Here is a 21,942-nt window from a genome sequence, read left to right as displayed (position 1 = left end):
GAAATCCTACCATAAGGGCTCTTAGTTCTCAGCACCGTCAATGTGCTTCGTTTTCTATCCAGCGACACAGTCTTTAAGTCCCACATGTGTTTTCTTGAAGTACCCAGGTGATATTTTGGATCTAAATTCTTGCAGTTTCTGTCATATGTTTGCCAGTCTAATTTTCAACTGAGTTCATATTATTTAAAAAAAAAATGTAGCTCTAACAATTTTTCAGATAAAAAATATATGACCAATGAGATAGGTCAGCCCAAATGTTTTTTTTTAATGCTAGCTAAAATATTTATCTGAGACAAAATACTACTACCCTACAGAGCCTCAAGTATCTACAGTCACCACATCCTAGTTGACTGACATAAATACACAAATAAGAAAGGTTGACATGTTTTAAAAGGAAGGTAACTACTGTGTTTCCTCTAAAATCATTAAATGGCTACAATAAGAAATTACATTTTTAAAAGCACGTAGGCTTTACATTTATTCCAGAATTACAGGTGATCCAATTTGCAAAATAAATTATGTATATATATGTACACTCAACACTACATATGTGTGTGTGTGTGTGTGTGTGTGTGTGTGTGTGTGAAATTCCATCTCGGGCAAATTCAATTCAACTGGTTCACATCCTGCTAGTTATATATTATTCCCTTAAAGCACGGTATTAGGAGTGCCTCATTTTAAAAATTAAATTTCCAAGTAACAGCATGACAACATAGTATTTCTGGCATACGAGTCTTTGCTATTTAAATAAAACACATTATAATAAAAGAATATGAACTTTGAACATTTCTAATAAAAGGGCTACACAAATTCCCTTTTCCAAAACATAAAAAAGATTAACCTCTTTTCAGGCAGGAAGCATCAGAAAAGAAAGTCAAATATGGTGCTTTTGCATATGTTTGACTTTGACGTAAGTGGCATTTAGGGATTAGAAAAAGCAAATTAAGAACACAAATCTTTATTTTTCCTTTATGTAAATACCAAAAAGGTCACCTTCCAAAATTATTAGGGAAGAAATCCAATCAGTCCGTAGCTGAAAATACCCGGAAGTTTAAAGCAGACCTTCGGTACATCTGCTTCCCTCCTCCCTTCCTCAGACATCGAGGGGAAGGAAATCAGTGCACTATCAAGTTCAGAAACGTCTGAATTTCTCCTCTTTTCAGTCTAGAGCTACAGGAAAGGGCGTAAGCAACACTCACACGGCCGCCAGGGAGCTGTCTTTCTTCGGCTTCTTCTTCTCCCGGGCATCGCTGAAGTCCAGAGCAGCTTTGTCCATACCGAGGAGCTCGCTGATTCTGTCCCGGCCATAGAACTCTCCGTACTTATCCATAACCTGGGGGACAGGAATAAAAGCACTTTACCGGCCTCGGGCATTAACTAACCCCCTGTATGCATGTGTATACAAACATCTAATTATTTTTACACTTACTCCTTATTTGCCATATGTTCAAGTTCACTTAAAAGTTCTTGTTTAGGGCTCCTTTTCTGTGATCGCACTGCTTAAGGTCCAAGCAACTTACAGTGTTTTAGATAAACCCTCTCAAAGGAACAAGATTTCTCACTCGAGGGAGGCGTGCCAAAGGAAGGGGCTAGGCCAAGTATCTAAGTCAAGAAGTGGAAGAAGATGGAATGAAAGGAACTTCAACCAAATTCTCATACTTTGCGCCTGGGATTACGGTAAGAACTCTGACCTGCTCTCCCTCATGGGACTGTCACAGTGTATCAGTTTCCTGTTATTAGCATCCTCCTCTGCAGATAAAGAAGGTGTGTCTTAGGAAGTAGAACATGCTCAAGGTTGCTAAGCCTGGCCAGAGACGGCACGAGAATGCTTCCAAGCAGGGCCTGACTCGCAGCCAAGATCTGCACAGACCACCCCGGACCCAGGGTGGGCCACTCGGGATGGCATCCCCTCTGGGGTGTCCGTTGCCACCATCCAACACTCCCTCCCGTTGTTTCCTGACTGGAGCAGCCCCCCAGGCATCCCCGGAGCCTTGTCACCCACCTCGTGTCTTCAGCGCAGTCCTAGCATAGGTTCTGGGGCACCGTTCGAATCCCTTCTGAGCAACCCCCTCAGCGCCCTGGCCCCTCTGTCCCTCGGCCACATGCGCCTGGCTTGGCCCATGTGTCGTGTTTTCAGACCAGTGCGTAGACTGCCCACAGCTCAGCCCTGAGCCCAGGAAGTGCGGCTCCGGGACACGGCCACTCGACCCAGCGCTGACAGACCACAAGAGTTCCCCACACAGTGAAAGTGGGGGCAGCAGGAAGAGGAAGGAGAGAGGACCGGCCGCTGAGGGGAAAGGAGGCAGGGAATGCCAGCGAGAGTGGATGAGGAAGTACACCAATGGAAAAGAAGAAGGGACTAGGAGAAGGAAAAATCAGGGGCGCCTGGGGTGCTCAGTTGGTTAAGGGTCTGACTCTTGGTTTCGGCTCAGGTGGTGATCTCAGGGCCACGGGATGGAGCCCCTGTACGGGGCTCTGCGCTCAGCGGGGAGTCCGCTGGAGATTCTCTTTCCCCCTGTCCCTCCTCCCACCCTGTTCTCTCACTCTCTCAAATAAATAATTCCTAAAAAAATAAAATAAAATAAAAATCAGCTTTCTCTAAAGGTATATAATCAAGGTAAGTGAAAACATGAAAGAGTAAAGAGTCTGTGAACACTGATTACAAAGGTTCATGAAAACATTTGTTCTGCGTTATTGTCACGGCACTACAGATGGGCTGGGATGAGCTGAGTGGTCGCTCCCTCTGGACTGTGTTCTCACCTTGTTCCCAGGAGAACAAATCGGGCAACACACAGACACACAGACACACACACACACACACACACACACATATAGCAGGAATGCCACTAAGAGTCCTAGCTGCAATTACAATTTATTTATTTGACTCTGAATATGTAGTTTCCTTCCGAGAAACTTGTGCTTTAACAATTTAAAGCAGTTTCTTCATTAATTAAGGAGACTAAAATGATCAAATTATTTAAAATTATTTAAAAATAAGTCTTTCAAAGCTTTGGCCTAGTTTGGATGTGCTCGGAGGCAGAGCAATGTTACTCAAAATGCCAGGTCACACAAGGAGACAAAAAACTTGCACCAAAATAGGGGCGCTTGGGTGGCTCAGTCAGTTAAGCGTCTGCCTTCAGCTCAGGTCATGATCCCAGGGTCCTGGGATTGAGCCCCGCATCGAGCCCCGCATCGAGCCCCGCATCGAGCCCCGCATCAGGCTTCCCGCTCGGCGGGGAGCCTGCTTCTCCCTCCCCCACTCCCCCTGCTTGTCGTCCCTCTCTCACTGTGTCTCTCTCTGTCAAATAAATAAATAAAATCTTTAAAAAAAAAAAAAAAACTTGCACCAAAATAAAAATTGACAAACATGCTACTTCTCTCAACTAGAAAGTCTTGTTATTAAGGAAAAAAAAAAAAGGTCACTGTGTTTCATCATGTACCTGACTTAAATTCCTGGTGCAAGCCTTCTATCTCCCCTCAGACTGGTAACATAAAATTTGCGACGGCTGGTTGCGAACCGTCCTGAGTAACACTGAACTGGTGAAATCCAAGGGAACAAGACCACTTCATTTGGCAGGTGTTTCTGTCTATTCAGACAGCATCCTCTGGGACTAGAACCCATTATGGAACAGAGGGTGAGCTGGGTCAGTTTGGCAATTAGAAAGGTTCAAAGAGTAAGTAGGAGCTAGCGTATAATCATTATAGTATTTTATGACATACAAGTAATGGCACATATATTATTTCATTCAAAAATGTGATTAACGTTAAAATTCTGTGTGGTGGAAAGAGCAGAGATGATCCTTGACTCTCAAAATCTGACTCAGCCGGTGCCACAGTGGACCACTGACTCCGTATTGCTGTTCTTTCTACCACCCTCTGAGGGAGTGGGCATCAGAAGAATAAAACTTGATGAAAATAAAAAGATCTTTAAAGTTTGTATAAAGTAAATAAAACTCGGTCCTTTGTTGTCATGCAAGAGCTTGACTTCTGTAATGTAAAGCAGGATTCCAGCCCTGGTGATTTATAGCTGTCTTATCAGAAAATGGCCATCGGCTAATTTAGGTTACCCAAACAATCACAGAGAAAATTCTCACTAAGTCCTGTTGCTGTGCGGACTGAGCACCGTTTATTCGCCTGAGTCAGAGGATAGGTGGATGAAGCAGTGCTTATTTATTTTATAGCTAGAGAGTATGGGTTTTTTTTACGTGCAATTTTTGAAATTCATTTTCAATTCCACTGCCACTTTGAAATTGACATTGACGGATAAAGCACACCTCAATATTTCATTCTACATAGGAGCCACATCAAATTCAAGTCTGAATTGTGCTCTAGGAAAGAAACAGAGAACGCATTCCTTTTGAGAAGTATTACCTTTCTTTTAACAAATTTGTCCCAGTAGTTGTTGGGAAATGACCTAAAAAATATAAAAGCATAAAAGTAAAATAATAACATTTGAAAAATGATAAACAATATCTTGTTTGGAATATACAACATATTTAAAATAACATGTAAACATATATTCTTCCATTCACAAAAATCATAATGAATTTATGTCCCATCTTATCCCACAATTTTTCTATATCATAGGTAGATCAAATATTATTTAAAGGTTATGCTATCAATATATACATGCAGAATCACAAAAAGACTATGGACTACTATTTTAATGGAGAAGAATATGAGCATATTTATTAATAAGCAGTTCTTGTTATATTTATTTACTTGTCAATATATGTCATTTGTAACATGTCAAATACATTTTTTTGTCAATTGTGTTCAAAAATTAAAGTATCTAAAAATCTGTCATTGTCTTTCCTACAAAGTAAAAAAATCTCATTTGTCCTCCAGGAAACTGAGCAAGACACCCAATCCTCCAGGAAACTGGCACCTTGACTAACACCGAGTTCACTTAAAGGGACAGACTTAACTTGACTTCGTATAAACAGCTAGAGTTGATAAAGAAAACACTGAGCCTTTAGAGTAAACATTTGTAATGCACAAAGAAACCATCCCTATTTGAAAACTCGGAGCTTATTAGAAATTTTAACTTCGTAAGAATAAGCAAGACTGACGACAATAAAAAGATATTTCACACGTGAGTAGTACAGACCACTCAAAAGCTACTGCATCACTAATACCTTTAGCGGTGGACAATTCCACTTTTAGGATGGATTTATACCTGGAACAGCAGCTAGTAGTTTGGGTCTTGATCTCACAAGTGTAATATTTAGTGTATAGAAAAAAAGTATTTTTTTCTCTGCCTTAAGTTTTACAGGTCTTACTCCTTAACTAGTTTGATGCCCGGCCGCTTGATGATATCAACAGCAAGTTTACAAGTTCGATACATTAGAAGTATGAAATGCAGTATTTCTGCCTTTAGTGCTAAAACTCTTTCCTTAATTTTTGCCTCCTCTGTGCTTTTGGAGGAGAGAACCCTGCTCTGTAGGTTACGTACCTCCAGCTACACTCTTCCCTGAACACTGAGTAATGGGTGTCACATTCCATCAGTGCTTTGAAAATGGACTCAAAGCCATTTTTGATTAAGGAATTCAGAACACAGATGGGAAAAAATTGACGGCATCCATTAAGAAGCTGACAGCGTTTAGTCTTTTGATATTCTTGGCTGAAAATATCACTATTATTCACCTCCGCTAAACTTCTGACAAATCTGCAAGAACTCCAGCAAAGTATTTTTTTCTTGTCTTGAAATTTTTGAGCATAGAAATGTCTCACATAATTCTTTACTCACTGTGTGTTGATTACAAGTCTATCCCACTGGCCTTTAATATCATCTTCTGAAGGCTGTTCTGTAATGTAAAGCCCATCAAATTCCAATTTTCGAGCTACTTCCTTTTCTCGCTTAAAAATAACCAATGGGACCTACATTTGAAAAAATAAACACATTAAAATTAGTTTAGATTTACTGGTATCTCTTGTGGTCACTATCTGTACAAAACAGATTTTTGGAAAAAGAAGTATTTCCCATGTGACTTCCAGGAAGGTAAACCTGGGTGAAAATGAATTGGTTATATTTAGGCAGAAAGGAACATCTAGAGGTTTAGGAAAAACAAATGGAATAGATATCATATAATCCTATGTTTCTAAACACATGCATATTTACAGATACTTGCACTAAAGAAATCACTTTTAAGTATCAAAGAGAAAAGGATTCAATATATCCTTTATTACAACATATTTATTATACATCTTTCTATATGAGACACGAACAGCTACAATAAAATGTAGCAATGTTACCAATGTTCCCAAATGCATGCTTCTAAAAAGTGCAGTTTTATTTGTGAAATCTCTTTAATGATTCCATGCTCAGAGTGTCCACACGCATTTTGAAATAAGTTTTAATTTCAGCATCAGCAAAAATCTTTGTCAGTTTGCCAAAATGTTTCCAGAAGATATTGATTCATCTCATCTTCTCATCTGGACAGATTTTACACAAGGCAGATAGAAGGATGCAGACGTTTTGGAAGTATTCAAGAATACCTCCCCCTACCCCAACTCATAAAACAAAGGAAAGAAAACGAGGGAGAGGAATTTCTAAAGAAAATTTTACATTCTAGTCTTTTACTCTAGGCTCTGGTTTTTCAAAAGTCTTCTAGAAGTTTCACAATCAGAGGCAGGGGACAGCGAAATAAAGTGTTACCATGAAAAGGTGTCTTGCCAGGAAAAAATAAAGAGGTTTGCAAAAGTGATGGGCAGCCCTGAGCGCTCGGAGACTCTTGAGTTCTAGTCACCAAATTATATTATTCTCTTGGTAGGGATCTAGGGATAGAGCTGTATTATTTTCTGGGTGAAATGTGACAAACTATAAAGCATTTGTGCCAGTGATGGCATTAGATAGGTACCTAATAACAGGACAATCAGAACGACTCAGGTTCCACATGATGTATTCGGTAACTCTAATACACCAGAGCACTGCTAGGACACATGGTGGGTTACTTCTGCGGGGTCAAGTTTTGGTGAAACTGGCCATTATGTGAATAATTACCAATATGTGACAAAGCTATATAACAAGATGGCCCAAAGCCATCTGCCCTTCCTGGGACAGCCTGCAGCCAACGTGGAGCTCTGAAGACCAGGCTCCAATGCCCTAGCCCAAGACAACCCTGTAGGGACATCCCAACTCATGGCCTGAGGCCCGTGCATGGGCCCTGTCACGTCTGAAAGGTAGCACCGCTTTTCCCTCTGTTGCACTCTGCTTCCTTTCCTTGCCCCGCTGGCGTTGACTCATTGAACATTCCCTAATAATCCTCATGCAGGTGATTTGCCCATCTCAGAGTCTGCTTCCGCAGAGGTCCAACCTGCAACAGACACAGGCATACACGGACACACACGGGTACCTTGGTGCCTTACTAGCTTACTTTCAAGCAGTAGTATCCGATGATGCAGAAGAAAGAAATGACCGTGTGGAGAATAGCTAAGATCCTCAGCGTGGGCTCCATATACCCGCTGCTCTCCTCCAGGACGTAGTGAACCGCGATGATTCTGGGCGAGCCGCCATCTAGGCTGCTAACTTTGGCATTTTCACTCGAACTGCGAGGGGGGAGCTCCTTTCCTTCAACCACAGAAGAAGTGGAGACCTGATTCAAACCATTTAAAGGAGAGTCAGTCGCTTCCTCGAAGATTATCGGTGCAAACAAGAAACCCAGTGGAAACCCAGGGGAAACCCAGCCTTATCAGCGAAGAGCCAGAGATGAAGCCCGTGTCCCATGAAAAGACTAAAAGCAAAGGCTAAAAATAAAGAGAGAGCTTTTCAAAACCCAATGGCAAATAATGAGCATACTCTTTAAAATTCCTTCTAACCCAAGCAAGAGTTATGAGGATTCTAAGGCATGCGGGGGTGGGGGTTGGGCGTGGTGAGAACAGATGGCTAAGCTGCCTTCCCAGTTATCCAAAGAATTTAACGTAATAAAGGTATGCCACACCCAGATATGGTAACAAGTGAGATATTCAGCCAAATTAGGCTAGGGACACTGGGGAAACCCTCCACTGAATCAAATGCTCATCAGCTGAGACATTTCCCACTTAGTTTGGAAGAAAAAATCTACTCCTGTCTTACTAGACCATCAGTGACGTGCTTGACCTCTAGGTTTTCTCTTTCATCAAAACATATTTTAGAACAGGTTTAGACGTGCTCATTAGTGGATCGGTGAAATCTACACATGCAATTCAGTCCATCTGCAGTTTCATACTGGTTATTGAAAGACGAAGACATACGTACCTTATAAAAGAGCAAGATGAAATTGATTGCAAATGCGACAAATAAGGCTAACATTCTCATGTTGTAAAAGTTGCGAGCAAAATAGTTCTGAAGGTGAAAAAAATGATTAAAACGTCACTGAATCAAGAGATTGACATGTGCAGACAATTTACATTAAGCATTCCTTCGTTTACCCAAAACTATTTCTCGAGAGCCTACTGTGTATCAAGTAGCATTCTTGGTGCTGTAGACATAACAGCAAATAAGAAAATCTGAGCCACCATGGAGGACACAAAGGATAAAGAAGCACATCCGCAGATTAAAGAAGACGAAACGAAACATAATCTCAAGGGATGCTAAATGCTATGAAGAAAAAGCCATCAGGTTAAGGGCTTAGGGAATGGGGGTGCTATTTTAGACAGGTGGGTCAGGGAAGGCTTATTTTAGGTAATAACATTTGAGCATGGGCCTGAACACCATGGGCCAGCAAGGCAAGTGAACAATGTCGGGGGAGAGTGTATTGAGAGAGAGAGAGCATGGGTTATGGGGCACCAAGGTTCTGAGTTCCGAGTGACGGTGCGCTTGGGGACAGTGAGAGAGGACAGGAAATAGTGGGAGGGAATGAGGTCAGAGAGGTGAGGAGGACATAGGCTTACAGGCTTTTGATAAAAGTTTGTAATGTTCCTTCCAGTGCAATGGGTTGGCTTATGACCTCTGGGGCCACGCTGCCCGACTGCGGAGCCCACCCTCACCACTCACTCGCTGCAGATGCAGACAAGCACCTAACCACTCCTGCAGTATCACTCTGATCATCTGTAAAGTGGGCGTAACAACAGAACCTTCCTCAGAGGTTTGCTGTGAGGATAAGTTCATGGAGGGAAAGTTAGTTATTAATCTTGTTATCATCACTGGAATTATTACTGTATTCCAGGTGGGATGGCAAGCTATTGGGGGATCTGAAGAGGGCTTGATATGACTGGAAATTATAACTTCCCTGTGGGAGACAGATAAGAAGCAAGCATGGAAGGAAGGGGACGAATTAGAGCGACCACAGGAGAGCAGGAGGGGTGGTACTGGTGGCGGTGGCCTGGCCTGGGAGGAGCTGTGGAGACAGAAGAACTGAGCAGACTCTGGCTATACTTGGAAGACAGAACTGGGAAGAATTCCCACTGGATTGGATTTGAGGGAGGAAAGAGAGAGAGGACTCAGATATCGTAACTTCTGGATTTGGGGTCAGAGCAACTCAATAAATGGTTGGTGCCATTTATCGGCTGGAAAAACACCTAGAGGAGAAGTAGATCGAAGGAAAAAGGCGATCGGAAATATCAAGTACTTGTTTTACTGTGAAATGGGAGAGGTCCATGGGGCATCCAAGAGGATATGCCAGGGGCTTTAGCATGACAGGCCCTACCAAGATGACAACGTATCCTATCATTGGTCTCCATGTACACACCCCATTCGGGCTGTGTCATCTCCCACACAGGACCCCGCCTTTACTGCCACGGCTTATGGACTACCTACCACAGCCAAACCAGGTCAGTCACACTGGTTCTTCTTGTGGAAGGCTGGAACTGGGTCATGGGAGGCTGAGCTGGTAACCTTGGTTATCTGAGCTGGCAGGTCACAAAGACTTGAGGGACAAGGGGCCTGTGGTGGCCTGATGTGGCCATGATCAGTCTTGTGTAGACAAAATGGTGGGCAGAGGAAGTCATATTGGAAAGAGAAGCAGGAAAACAGAGAACACATGACCCTGAGGCAGACGATGGAAGACAGACCTCACTGACTGGCTTTGCACGACTGTAGTTAAACACGGTCTTCAGGAATCCACTGGGGCTATGGCGGGTTATCGGGGAGCCCATTCAACCCCATGCCCTACCATCTATGCTGCACCTGTCACCATGGCAACTATCACAACACAGCATATCAGTGATTATCTAGGGGTATCTACAGAACGTTTTACGTTCGGGATACTTGGTACCAAACGATGTGGGGAAAATAAAGGGAGTTGAGGAAGACATAATTGAAACTATTAACTAAAATATGTTTGCATAAATTATGTAAGAATGTGTAATATTTATTTATACATAAGCAGGTAGAATATATAATTACTGAGGACACTCCATTTCCCTTCTAGGTGAAGGGCTATAGTATACTGAGCTTCTTGTCTATTTTTGATTTCGCAAAGGCTGTAAAACATTAAATATGATTTTGTCTTTCAAATGGCTTTATTATGAGGAATGTTGGTCTTGGTTTCTAGGTCGGACATTATTGGTTAGCACCTCTTGTAGGTTTACTCTGCACACTCATCTCCCAACATTTTCCTGCTTTAAAAAAGTGTATACATTATAATAAAAGGCCTTTCAGCCAAAATTTTTATGAATTCCATCTTGTATGAATATGAACAGAGAACTACACCTTTCTTGGTTTTTCAAATATGAATATGCATTTTATTAATTTGGAGAGCATTTCTGCAAAATATATAGGACACTACATAAAGAACCGTCTTCTCTCTTTTCATTCCCTTCTTTTCCTTGTTTCTGTTTAAAGAATAAATTTGAATAGACCTTATTATCAGTAGGAAGTCAGCTCACTACATTAATGTTTTTGTAACTGGGCTTTTAATAAAAAGGTGATGTTCTAGAAAAACTGATGAACCCAGTTCTGGAACATCAATATGAATTACTTGTACCCTCAAAGTCGTGTTTTGCTTTCATTCACCGCAGACCCTCACACAGTGTGTCCCGCAGAGTATACTTATTAATCTGCCCTAAAGCCTTTGTGGGAACACACCGGTTGCTCTGTGTTGGCAGTCACTGTATCAGATGGTTTCAGGTAATGTGGATGTGTGTGGAGGTTATGGTTTGATGACAGGGAGCAGTGGACCAAAGGCATTTATTATAAAATATGAACACACTCAGGTGAGTAAATAAAACATATTTGTAGGACTGACTTGGTCCCCTGATTGCCACCCAAGGAAAGGTCAACGAGTATTTACTAGGCCTGAATTGCTATGGTCTCACAATATATCAATAAGAATATTCACTCTAGAACATCTTACTAGAAGTTTCTGTTGATATGCTATGATTTTCTTCCAGAACGCAGACTCGGGAATTTCCGGCTCCCCGTATCTGTGTGTGTGGAGCTGTCTCAACTTCTGTTTACCCTTATCTTCTTTGGCTTTTTCTTCTTTTTCCCCATCTTCTCCCCTGCAAACACAAATGACTGAAATATAAGCCATCCAGAAACTAAAGAGGTGAACGGGTTTGTGCCAAATTAGACACACGAACAAATACTTAAATCAGAGCATCCTTGTTGAAAACTAGTTCCTCTTTCAGTCCATTATCATATTCAGATTTTTAGAACGAGGGCTAAGATTTCCTGCCTCTCACTGCCTCCCATAGATGGACAATCCTGTGAGGGTCAAATCTAAAGGACATTTTACAGGCTTGAAGTGTTTTTAGAGCTATATGTAGCACATTCCCTTCCGGTTGTGCAATAAAAACACTTAAGTAAAAAGAGGCTATCAAAGAAGACACTTTTTTTTTTTTTTTTTTTTGCTGTGACTTTCCAAACAACCTTATTTTTAAATTATGATTTTCAGGTTCAGTTTTCACACTGACCAGCCATTAGGACTTAAAATCAGAGGCGTATGCATTTGGTTGTTCACATGGATAAAGCATGTCAAGATATTCATTTTGCAGACAATTATGGAATCAGAAGCACTGATATTTGACACCTACAACCCTTCTGGTTATAAAATACCAAAATCCTTCAGGAAAGCCTATTTATGTCACATATACACAACCCATACTTAACCTGTATGAGCTCTAACATTTTTTTAACATGAAAGAACTGTCCCTGAAATGGCTGTCATGCTGTTTCACTTCATTAAACAGTCATTAATGTGGCCATTTTTACAACCAAGAAGGATCTATAAATAGTGCCAACTGTAAAGAATAGCCAAAGAAAATAGCAATGAAGAGAAAAATATAAGTGCTAAGGGAGCACAGTGGCTCTTACAGGTACTTCAGATTTGACTTCACTGATTTTTTAAAAGTGTGCACATGAAGCCGTCTAAACTGGGGGAAAGATGTAGGTTTCAGTGATTGACAGAAAGCCAGTGTTATGAGGAAGTGATCCATTTTTATTGTTTCACATTCAGCTCTTTATTTCTTACTGCTCTGTAGCACTGGGAATGTGGGGGGAAACTGAAGATTTCTGGGTCCCGCACCAGACCTGCTGAATCAGGGATCTCTGCGGTGGGGCCCGGGGATGGATCTTGGTTTTTAACAAATTCGCCGGGCCATTTTTATGCGTGGGACGTCAGTGCAAGAATTCTACACAACGGCGTTCAGAACGTTTGTCTCCTCCCTGGCTGACGAGGACAGTAGTGTCTGCACAGTTTTAGGCCCAGAACTGAAGCAGTCAGTGCCCTTGTGGACAGCATGACATGGAATCACGGGAGTCGCCCACAAACAGAATCCTCATGGAACAAAGAAGACGGGATGGCGTGGCAGCCCGAGGGCTTGCCAGAGCCTCTCCTCTGGGATGGCGGATTTCGTCCTGTAGCACCAGACTGTCCGTCATGTGCTCAGGAGGGAGGGCAAGCAAGTAACGGAGACTTAGTGAAACAAAGGGAGGTACACAGAAACAACACATACTCCGCCTTTTCGGGTTCAGATTTGTTTTCTTCTTTTTCCTCCTTTTCTTCCTCTTTCACCTTCTGTTCCTTGAATGAGCCAAGGGGGAGAAGAAAGAAAAGCAGGGATTACACGTCACCTTTGAGCGAGTTGAGGGAACCCTGTGACCATGAGGCAAACCATAACCTGCAGATGATACCCTCTTGCCACACTGGCGCTTCCTTCCGCTCGTCCCTCCCACGCCAGCAGGAAGCACAGACCTGCTGGGCTCCTTCTCACTTTCTTTGCGTACTTCAGAAGGACCTTCTTGCCCTCATCCACCTCCTCAAACGTTACTCACCCCTTCAGGTTTCACCGAAGTACTCCAAACCGTAGTGACGTCTCTGCTCTCTCAATGTTTGTGACCTCTACTGTCTAGTGTCTATATTTACTGAGCACTTACTAATTTCCCAGTTTTTTCATGAGTGTTAGTTAGACCTTTCTAACAAACTCTTTAAGGGGCGCCTGGGTGGCTCAGTCGTTAAGCGTCCGCCTTCGGCTCAGGTCACGGTCCCAGGGTCCTGGGATCGAGCCCCGCATCGGGCTCCCTGCTCCGCGGGAAGCCTGCTTCTCCCTCTCCCACTCCCCCTGCTTGTGTTCCCGCTCTCGCTGTGTCTCTCTGTGTCAAATGAATAAAATCTTTAAAAAAATAAAAGGCAATTTGAAAGCAGTGGTCACATCTTCTGTTTCCCTGAATGCGCTATGATACCCAGTGGCGTTAGGCACATGGTAAAGACTCATAAAATATGTGCGGCCAGGATGACTGCTCAGCTGACTGTTGTCGTTAAGGTGGGGACTTGAGCTTATACCTTAACAGTTTAAGATACTTCAGTAATTTGTAAAGAGTCTTAACAAGGCCGGCGTTGCCTACCATTTCCCTTTGGAAACTCAAGTCATGTATTTTTTTTTTTTTTTAAGATTTTATTTATTTGACAGAGAGAGACACAGCAGGAGAGGGAACACAAGCAGGGGCAGAGGGAGAGGGAGAAGCAGGCTTCCCGCAGAGCGGGGAGCCCGATGCGGGGCTCGATCCCAGGACCCCGGGACCGTGACCTGAGCCGACGGCAGACGTTTAACGACGGAGCCACCCAGGCGCCCCTCAAGTCACGTATTTAACACCACTCTGGCACCAGCCCGAGAACGGGGCTGAAGTTCATTTTTCACACCCACCTGAAGTCCAGAGGGCTACGGTGACTTAGAGTCCATTACCTGGAATTTTTCTTGCACATCGGGGATGGGGACCGGGTTGCTCATGAGGTCACTGAGGCCAGCATTTGGATTATGGGGAATGAGTTTGTACTGTCCTCCTTCTCTCTTCAGATCCAAGCCAAATATGTCTGAAAGAAGGTCGCTTTCCTCCGTCAGCTCCTTCAGGTCTGTCAGATCTTCCGAGGGCAGGGCGGCTTCCATGGGTCTCCTGTCTCCCTCCTCGCCATCCTCCCTCACCTCATCCTGAGTGGGGTCCGGCATGTTGGCTAAGAGCTCTGCCACCCTGATCTTCTTCGCTCCTTCTACCAGGCTGCCCCCCAGCAGCAGGCTGCAAACGATGCGGAAAAAGCCTCGGGAAACACTGGCCACGAAGTGCAGGAGGCTCGCGAACATACTCCAATAGGATGAAAAGGCGGCTGTGACCATATCCTTCACGGTCATCTTCTTCACCTTCTTCATCTGTTTCTTCAGGCTCTTCAGGCTGAGCATTCGCATGAGGGTCAAGATATTGTACCTGAGAGCCAACAGTGCCGACTTGACCGTCAGAATGGAAAAGAAACCCATTCTGGGCCCCTGCTCTTCGGGCTTCTCCTTCTCACATTCGTCCTTATTTGCCGACCTCTCGTTCAGATCCGACTCGGAGATCTGCGCCGCCAGTTGCATTTCAAATATGGTGTCCTCGCAGAAGTTGACGAAAAGCTCCATCTTCTCCTTTTCTCCCCCTTCGTTGACCACGTCAAAGATGAACTGCCGTTTGGACTCCTTGACCTGGGGCTTCTCCCACTGGGTGCGGCTGGACTCACTGATTTCGAAATAAACCCGCTCGATGCGTTTGGCACTTCCCATGATCTCGATGCGGCCCAGAAAGGGCTGGAAGTAATTCAGGACGCTCTCTGCCAACTCCAGGAACGTCTGCAGTCGAGTGTCGTTGGGCATGTGTTCGGACAGGTTGGTCAGGAGAACGGCAACGTTGAAGCCGATGTCCTTCGCGGGCTCGTGGAACCGTTTGACAAACTCTTCATAGTCGAGGGTCTCGTTTTCATCGGTCTCTGCACAGGACAGAAGAAACTCGGTTTCTGACTGCGTGTAGTGCTTATGGCTCTCCATCGCTTTATGGAAGTCCCTCTTGGAAATGACTCCCTTGCCGTCGGGATCATATTCCTTAAATGTGTCAGAAGAAGTCAAATCCTTTAGTTTTAAGAACATGTCAAAAAACTTGAGAATCATCTCCACGTTGTTGGAAGATTCCACGAGCATATCGACCATCTGTTTGCCAATGGTTCCATTAACAACATTACCTGGTGGCAAAGAATTGCATGCGTTCAAAGGAAACATTTTTGATAAAACCAGTGCCTACAGAAAGAAAATGACAATATAACTCTTCCATGACATCTGAATCAAGGATACCTCCTTGTTTATCTTCCACTGCACGAAGTCTCAGGAAAAGATGGAGAGTGATTTGTAAACTCTAGCTTAAAGGAGGGATTACATAAACACATGCAAAACCGTATTTTGCAAAGGGGTTAGACTAACAAGGGTACAACAGTATCTGAACAAAAGCTGTTGTTTTTTTCCCCTCAAATTGATCAAGGAAGCAACATATTCTCAGATAGAGAAAATGGGGGAATATTTTTATATCCTAAAGCCAGAAACTTAAGTCCAGTTTCATATTAATAATAAAAATGAGCATTTGGACAGCTTTTTAGGGTTGAAAAATCATTACTCGTAGACAATGCCTGATTTAATGCTCATAGCTCTGTAAGGCAGTTTACTTTTTATTAATTCTGATTTTACTATTGAGGAAAGTGAAGTTTAGCAAATCAGTGGGCTAAATCAATGTGCCCGTTGTGACGGGATTAGTGAGGATGAGTGCCAGGGCTTTAAACAGATCCTCTGAAAGCAAATTATATGCTCTTTCTGGTTTACAATGTAAAGCCCTCTCCTTACATTTCTTCATGGTCCGGAATATTTATTGTCAGAAAATGGAAGATCACTGATAAGCTTGAGAAAATTAGATAGTACCCTAAATTATAGAGTCACAGAACGCTTTTATTCCTTGAACAGAATGTGCAGTGTAACATAAAGACAGAAACAGAACAAAGACACGTGGTGAGGTCTGCTGGAGTCCACTTGTGCCGCAGTAAACACCGTGGTTATGGGCGCGGGCTCAGGAGCCACACTGTTGGGTTTGAATCCAGGCTCCACCATCTACTAGCTGAGCAACCTCAGCTTTCGGTGCCTCAGTTTCCTCATTTGCAAAACAGCAGTAATGATACTACCAAACTCCTAACCCTGGCATGAGGATTAAATGAGGAGCTGCTACATGATAGCGGGTGGATTTACATTGTCACGGGTGCAGTCACTGCTTCTCCTGCTTTTATTCTGCTTGTTACTATTAACTAGACGAAAATTTGATTTGACGTCATGGTAAAGGGTCCTGCGCTCCAGTGGCTGCCACCTAAGGGTTTCTGCCAACGTGGCATCTTTGAAGTCCTACCACAAGGCACGCCTCTTGCCTTCGTTAATCGAAGGGCAGTTACACAAAGCATGGCCAACTGAGAACCAGAGAAAAATTAGGAGGGAGTCAAGAAAAAAGGATAGGTAACGATAGCAAACATTTTTTAGTAGCTTTGGTCACAGTCACATGATTTCACTGACTTCTCACATTCCCTCTGTCATTACCTCCATTTTACGGAGAAGGAAATGGAGAAGGAACTAGGGCAAGGGTCGCACTGCTAGGAAGTGGGAAAGCGGGGATTCGAACCCAAGCTCTTGACCATCACGCTTATTACTGCCCGACACAGAAGAGAAATGCAGTAGCAGAGAAAGGCAAGTTGGAAAGAGAAAAGAGAGAGAATGCGAGCAGAGGGAGGCCCACGGCAGAAGCACGCACGAGACTGCCACCAGCAGCTGTTCTGGGGGGTAGTGCCCCCTGTTCTCCTTCTCCTGAAGGATGTGAACAACCCTTGGGAGTCACAGTGTTTACGGAGTTGGAGTTTATCCAAATGCCCGTCATCCCCACTGATCATAAACAGACTAACAAGCAAATAGCATCTTTATATACTATGTGTCTGGAGAGCGTATTCTTTAGGCTATCGCTGTGAGACGAAAAGTGTCGCTATACATCATGACTGGTTTCACCCACCGCTATGTAAACTGAGATAGGCAAGGCACCTCTTTTTAAAAAAGATAACTTTGAGAAAACAGTAATAAAGCCAGCGATAAATCCAAGGTATCTGCCGCGTCTCAGTGTTGATATTTCATTCTTTGTGGCATGCTGACTTCATAAGCAAGCGCACACTGATCCTTGAAATAAGAGAATGACGGGAACTTGAAAATATAAATCAAAACTACCTTCTAACATGGACAGCAACATGACCACCATGTCCTTCTGAAGATCCATTAATTCTTTTAATAGCTCAATTTGACTGGAATCCTGAAAATATTAACATACATTATATTAACATACAACACATAATACATAATATATATAATATACAGCATACATACTGCATTTGAGAGAATATGAGATGATTATGTAGCAGGGACATACTTATTCTCACAAAGAGTAGTGCCTTACCAATCATAAATACTTTCTAGGATTACCGAATAAAAGAAAGGCCAAGTATGTAGCCTATTGCAAAGAGATATACTTCAGAGTTAGTATTTACTACTGATTCTATCTCATTTTATTAAAGTATGTGTGAGGACAATGAACAAGTCTAACAGAAGGATGAAAGCAGCCTCAGATTCTCTAGCACCACACGAGACTCATGTGCCTCTACACATCTGACTTCTTTTTTATTTTATTTTATTATGTTAATCACCATACAGTACATCATTAGTTTTTGATGTAGTGTTCCATGATTCATTGTTTGCGTATAACACCCAGTGCTCCACGCAGAACGCGCCCTCTTTAATACCCATCACCAGGCTAACCCATCCCCCTACCCCCCTCCCCTCTAGAACGCTCAGTTTGTTTCTCAGAGTCCTGAGTCTCTCATAGTTCCTGACATCTTTCTTTTTACTTGAAGACTGAACTTGTTTTTCCTTCTTCCTAACTTATTATACAAAAATGTTATACGTTTTGTAAAAATTAACTTATTCAGGAAAAATAGGCATAACAGTGATATGACAAATTTATTTTATATAAATCTAACAAAAATGTACCCCAGTACCACCTATATGAACAATGCATAATATATGTTATTTACCAGTTTTATTAAACTCCCTGATATTTCTCTGGTTAACGTTTTCTAGGTCTTTTTGTTTGTGTTTGCTTTTGAATTTTCATGATGAAAAAAATTCTTTTACAGAGATACATTGTGTCCAAACATCACTGCTTAGATTCAGCATCTAGAAACACAGAATGTACTTACATCCACATTACGACATTATGAATCACCAAATTTTCTTTTCATTTGAAACTATGCTTTGTTTCTTTTAAAAAAATTACACAAGGTATCATTGTATTCATTTAGATTTGGCTACATATAAGGCTAAATTTCTCTATGGCTGGAAAAAGGAGACTTTCTTTCTAAATAATGTGCCCTTGGCTAGGTCTACAAACTGAACAACTGCTAGGTAGCGCCAGATGTTAATAAAACGATGGAACTACACCAGAATGAGAACTCTCTTGTAAGTGTATCAATTTGGTTCATGTTGGTTTCTTCTACTTACTAAAATGTCACTAGTGATTAGATGAAAGAATCATGTTATTTCCTTATTTGGTGGAAGGCACCAATAACTAGATGTTGACAAAACTCAAGCCAGCCTCTTCTGAGTCCTCTTTTCAACTAGGGTTCAATCTTGGGCTATAACGACTTGAACAAAATACTAATATAGTTTCTACCTGCTTAAGGTTGCATCCCTAGGATGACCCTAGCCCACCTTAGAGGGACTGCCTGGGAAAACTCAAGGCTGCTAAAAAAAAAAAAAAAAAAATTGTCCCGTTTGTGCCTGCTGACACCTGGGGACCAGTCTCCTCTCCCAGTCTCTGTGTCAGGGTAGGAGCTGAACTTCAATAACTGTCAGCCTGTGGGCACAGCTGGTATAATCATCTCTCTCCCTTCCTGCCTTTACTGCCCTCCCCTGCCTGGTTCCTCGTTCTCCCTTTAAAACACCCACTCACCTCTGTACAAATCAAAGTGGAGCTCCGTTCATGCTGGACTCTTTGCCCTACTATGATAGTTAATTACTGATGAAAACCTGTCCTCACCACTTTAACCAATGCCTGGCTTTGTTTATCTCTGACAATATGCTCCTGCATATTGGGGGGGCAGGTGCAAGTGTCCTCACTTCACTGGAGAAAAGGAAGCTGGTGCACACATACTGTCGGGACACATGAATGAAAACACGGGGCAGGACGGGCAATGGTTGGCCTTAAATCCAGCAGTCTTTCCTCTCCCTGACACCTGGCAAACACCCATGCCCTGACAGGTATGTCAGATCTCAGGACCCATCATCAAAGTTCACCGCATCAAAGAGACTTATTTACTCTTTTCTGCAAATCTGTTCTTTACGTGCTTATCCTTACATATTTTTTCTCTTTGACTTTCGCAAAGTTAAATGTCCTGTTGATGAGTGAATGTCATCTATTGAGAACAGCAGCTCATTTATGACTCAGTAAGAAAACTGTCGCTCTTTAGCAAGGGATTTGCAGATTACAAATCCTTTTTCAGTTACCTGGCAGGAGGAGGAAAATTCCAGTGAATAATCACCAAGAAGTGGGTCTATGAAGGATGGTAAAATGTACAATGTTTGAGGACTACACTGTGTTATTTCTCCATTATGTTCAATTCCTTAATATCTTTTGTTCTCAGATTTGAATAATGGCTCCCACCTATTCTTAGCCTGCATAAAATTCTTTTATTAAAAGGTTGTTTTTTTGTTTTTGTTTTTTTTTTTTAATAGAGTAAAAAGGGTGCCTGGGTCACTCAGTTGGTTAAGCATGTGACTCTTGATTTCGGCTGAGGTCGTGATCTCAGGGTCATGAGATCAAGCCCCACGTCGGGCTCTGTGCTCAGCACAGAGTCTGCTTGCTAATCTCTCTCTCTCCTTCTCCCTCTGCTCCTCCCCTGCCCAGCTCGCTCTCTCTCTCAAATAAATAAATAAAATCTTTAAGAAATATGTAGAGAGTAAACGATGTATAAAGAAGTGATCTAAGAAAGATCATATTCAAACAAAGGTAAGCATGTTGAATTTGCCAACGATTATAGTATTTGTCATTTAGGATGGAGGATTTACCTGAGACAGCTTCATCTGCATGTGGGCAAATACATGAAGAAAGCCCACAACTGCATCCCACAGCCTGCTGTGGGCCAAGCTCTGCTGATTCCCAGTACAAGGACCCTGGAGCAGGAACAGAGAGACAGCAATCATTCTCGAGAACTTAATGGCCAAAATAAACTTTCCACTAATAAGCAGGGACAAAATTAACTTAGTGTTTACGTATAACGAATTCTAAAAACAGTTTCTCAAGGATTTTCATGTTCTCTTTCTGTATGCTTAATAAAACACTGACAAAAAAAGAATGGTGAATTACTTCATGTTTGTCTGGTTTTTAGTTTCTTTTATTTAGAGGAAGAGGGTAGGAGCCAGTTGTTTTGGTTAAGTCAAATCAATCAGTCCTTACTCTCTGGTGTAGGATCTGAGATTAAGCTTAAGATAAGAGGCAATTACTTCTTATTGCTAAATAGTAACCTGGACAAAGCATTCATATCGAGGAAAAAGTCCTCTTTAGCGATTTCTTAAGTGTACAGCTGTTTTACCACCTTTACAACCATTGAGATTTTAAAAAGATGATTCCCCGGTCATTAACTTCGTGAACCCAGAATCCAGGGCAATTGGAACCTAACTTTGCTCTCTTAGCTCACACTTCAGAAGTGATCTTTATGTGATACCAGAGAAGGCAGACCGCTTGAATGGAGGCAGTTTCTATTTTTATTTTCCAAGGAAAAATTCTACAATCACTAAGTTTTGCAAACATGCCTACATCGACCAGGGAAATAAATGACGGATTCTATTAAAAAAGAAAAAATATATATACAACACAGTTCTTAACTTCCAATTCACTCATTCCTTTCAACAAATGACTCGCAATGAGTATAAATTTGAGAGAACGTTAAAACACGTTTACTCTAGGAACAAATGACCTGAAGAGATGCCCACATTGAAGATACTGACAAGATGTTGAAGTGGAACTTTGTCCTGTTCTCGGCTTCTCTTTTCTCCTAAAGCCGATGGTAAAAGACAGTAAGTGCCAGGTACCTCCGTGTTTCAAAAGCAAGGTGCTAGACTAAGTGTGTGCAAAGGGGGAGACTCAATAGATCTTTCCACCCTAAGGATATAAAGGGGATGAAAGTGAAAACTGAGAGACTTTGGAGAGCTCCCCATGTCCTGGGCATCTCCACCTTCCGCTCCTGTTGTGATGGAAAAGGAGAGACACTGCATCCTTTACACCAAGCGAGCAAGGAGCCTTCGAGAGAGCCATCCGGAGTGCTTGGCACCTGTCTCCTGAAGCTGGGTATTAGAAAGTGTGAAAGGCACAGAGTGACAAAAAAAAAGAGATGTGTTTCTCATACGGGCTCCTACAAGACTATGGAATCTTGCCCAAGACACTGTCTGAAAAGGTGGTGATTCCACGGCAAATGGACAGAGGTCACGGATGCACAGTGTCTGGGTGGGAAAAGAGGCATGTCCGGGCACTGAAAGCCGTCGGTGGGCCAAGTCCACTCATCAGAGGAAGAATACAATAGGCCACCAGACCCAGCTCTGCTCTGCAGTCCGGAATTACACGTGCCCTGGAGGAAGGAAGACCTTCTCCACCATCCCTACCCC

The 21,942-nt window shown here is 42.6% G+C and overlaps 1 protein-coding gene across 1 annotated transcript in view; it reads right to left on the bottom strand.

Annotated features, from left to right (window-relative positions):
- RYR2 (ryanodine receptor 2) overlaps nt 1-21,942 on the bottom strand; it is a 424,890-nt gene that overhangs the window by 21,758 nt on the left and 381,190 nt on the right. Inside the window, exons 85-94 of the mRNA XM_028104495.2 lie at nt 20,350-20,454; nt 17,458-17,539; nt 14,104-15,401; nt 12,877-12,944; nt 11,274-11,421; nt 8,237-8,323; nt 7,377-7,595; nt 5,750-5,880; nt 4,372-4,414; nt 1,200-1,333 (exon numbers count right to left, since the gene is read on the bottom strand). Coding sequence (XP_027960296.2) covers nt 1,200-1,333; nt 4,372-4,414; nt 5,750-5,880; nt 7,377-7,595; nt 8,237-8,323; nt 11,274-11,421; nt 12,877-12,944; nt 14,104-15,401; nt 17,458-17,539; nt 20,350-20,454 — 2,315 coding nt within the window. The remainder of the gene's footprint in view (nt 1-1,199; nt 1,334-4,371; nt 4,415-5,749; nt 5,881-7,376; nt 7,596-8,236; nt 8,324-11,273; nt 11,422-12,876; nt 12,945-14,103; nt 15,402-17,457; nt 17,540-20,349; nt 20,455-21,942) is intronic.

Source organism: Eumetopias jubatus, unplaced genomic scaffold (genome assembly GCF_037043125.1).
Source record: "Eumetopias jubatus isolate StellerSeaLion01/CBP00866 unplaced genomic scaffold, mEumJub1_p1.0 scaffold_17, whole genome shotgun sequence".
NCBI lineage: Eukaryota > Metazoa > Chordata > Mammalia > Carnivora > Otariidae > Eumetopias > Eumetopias jubatus.
Note: the sequence above shows the minus strand (reverse complement) of the source record. Positions and strands in the feature narration are given on the sequence as shown.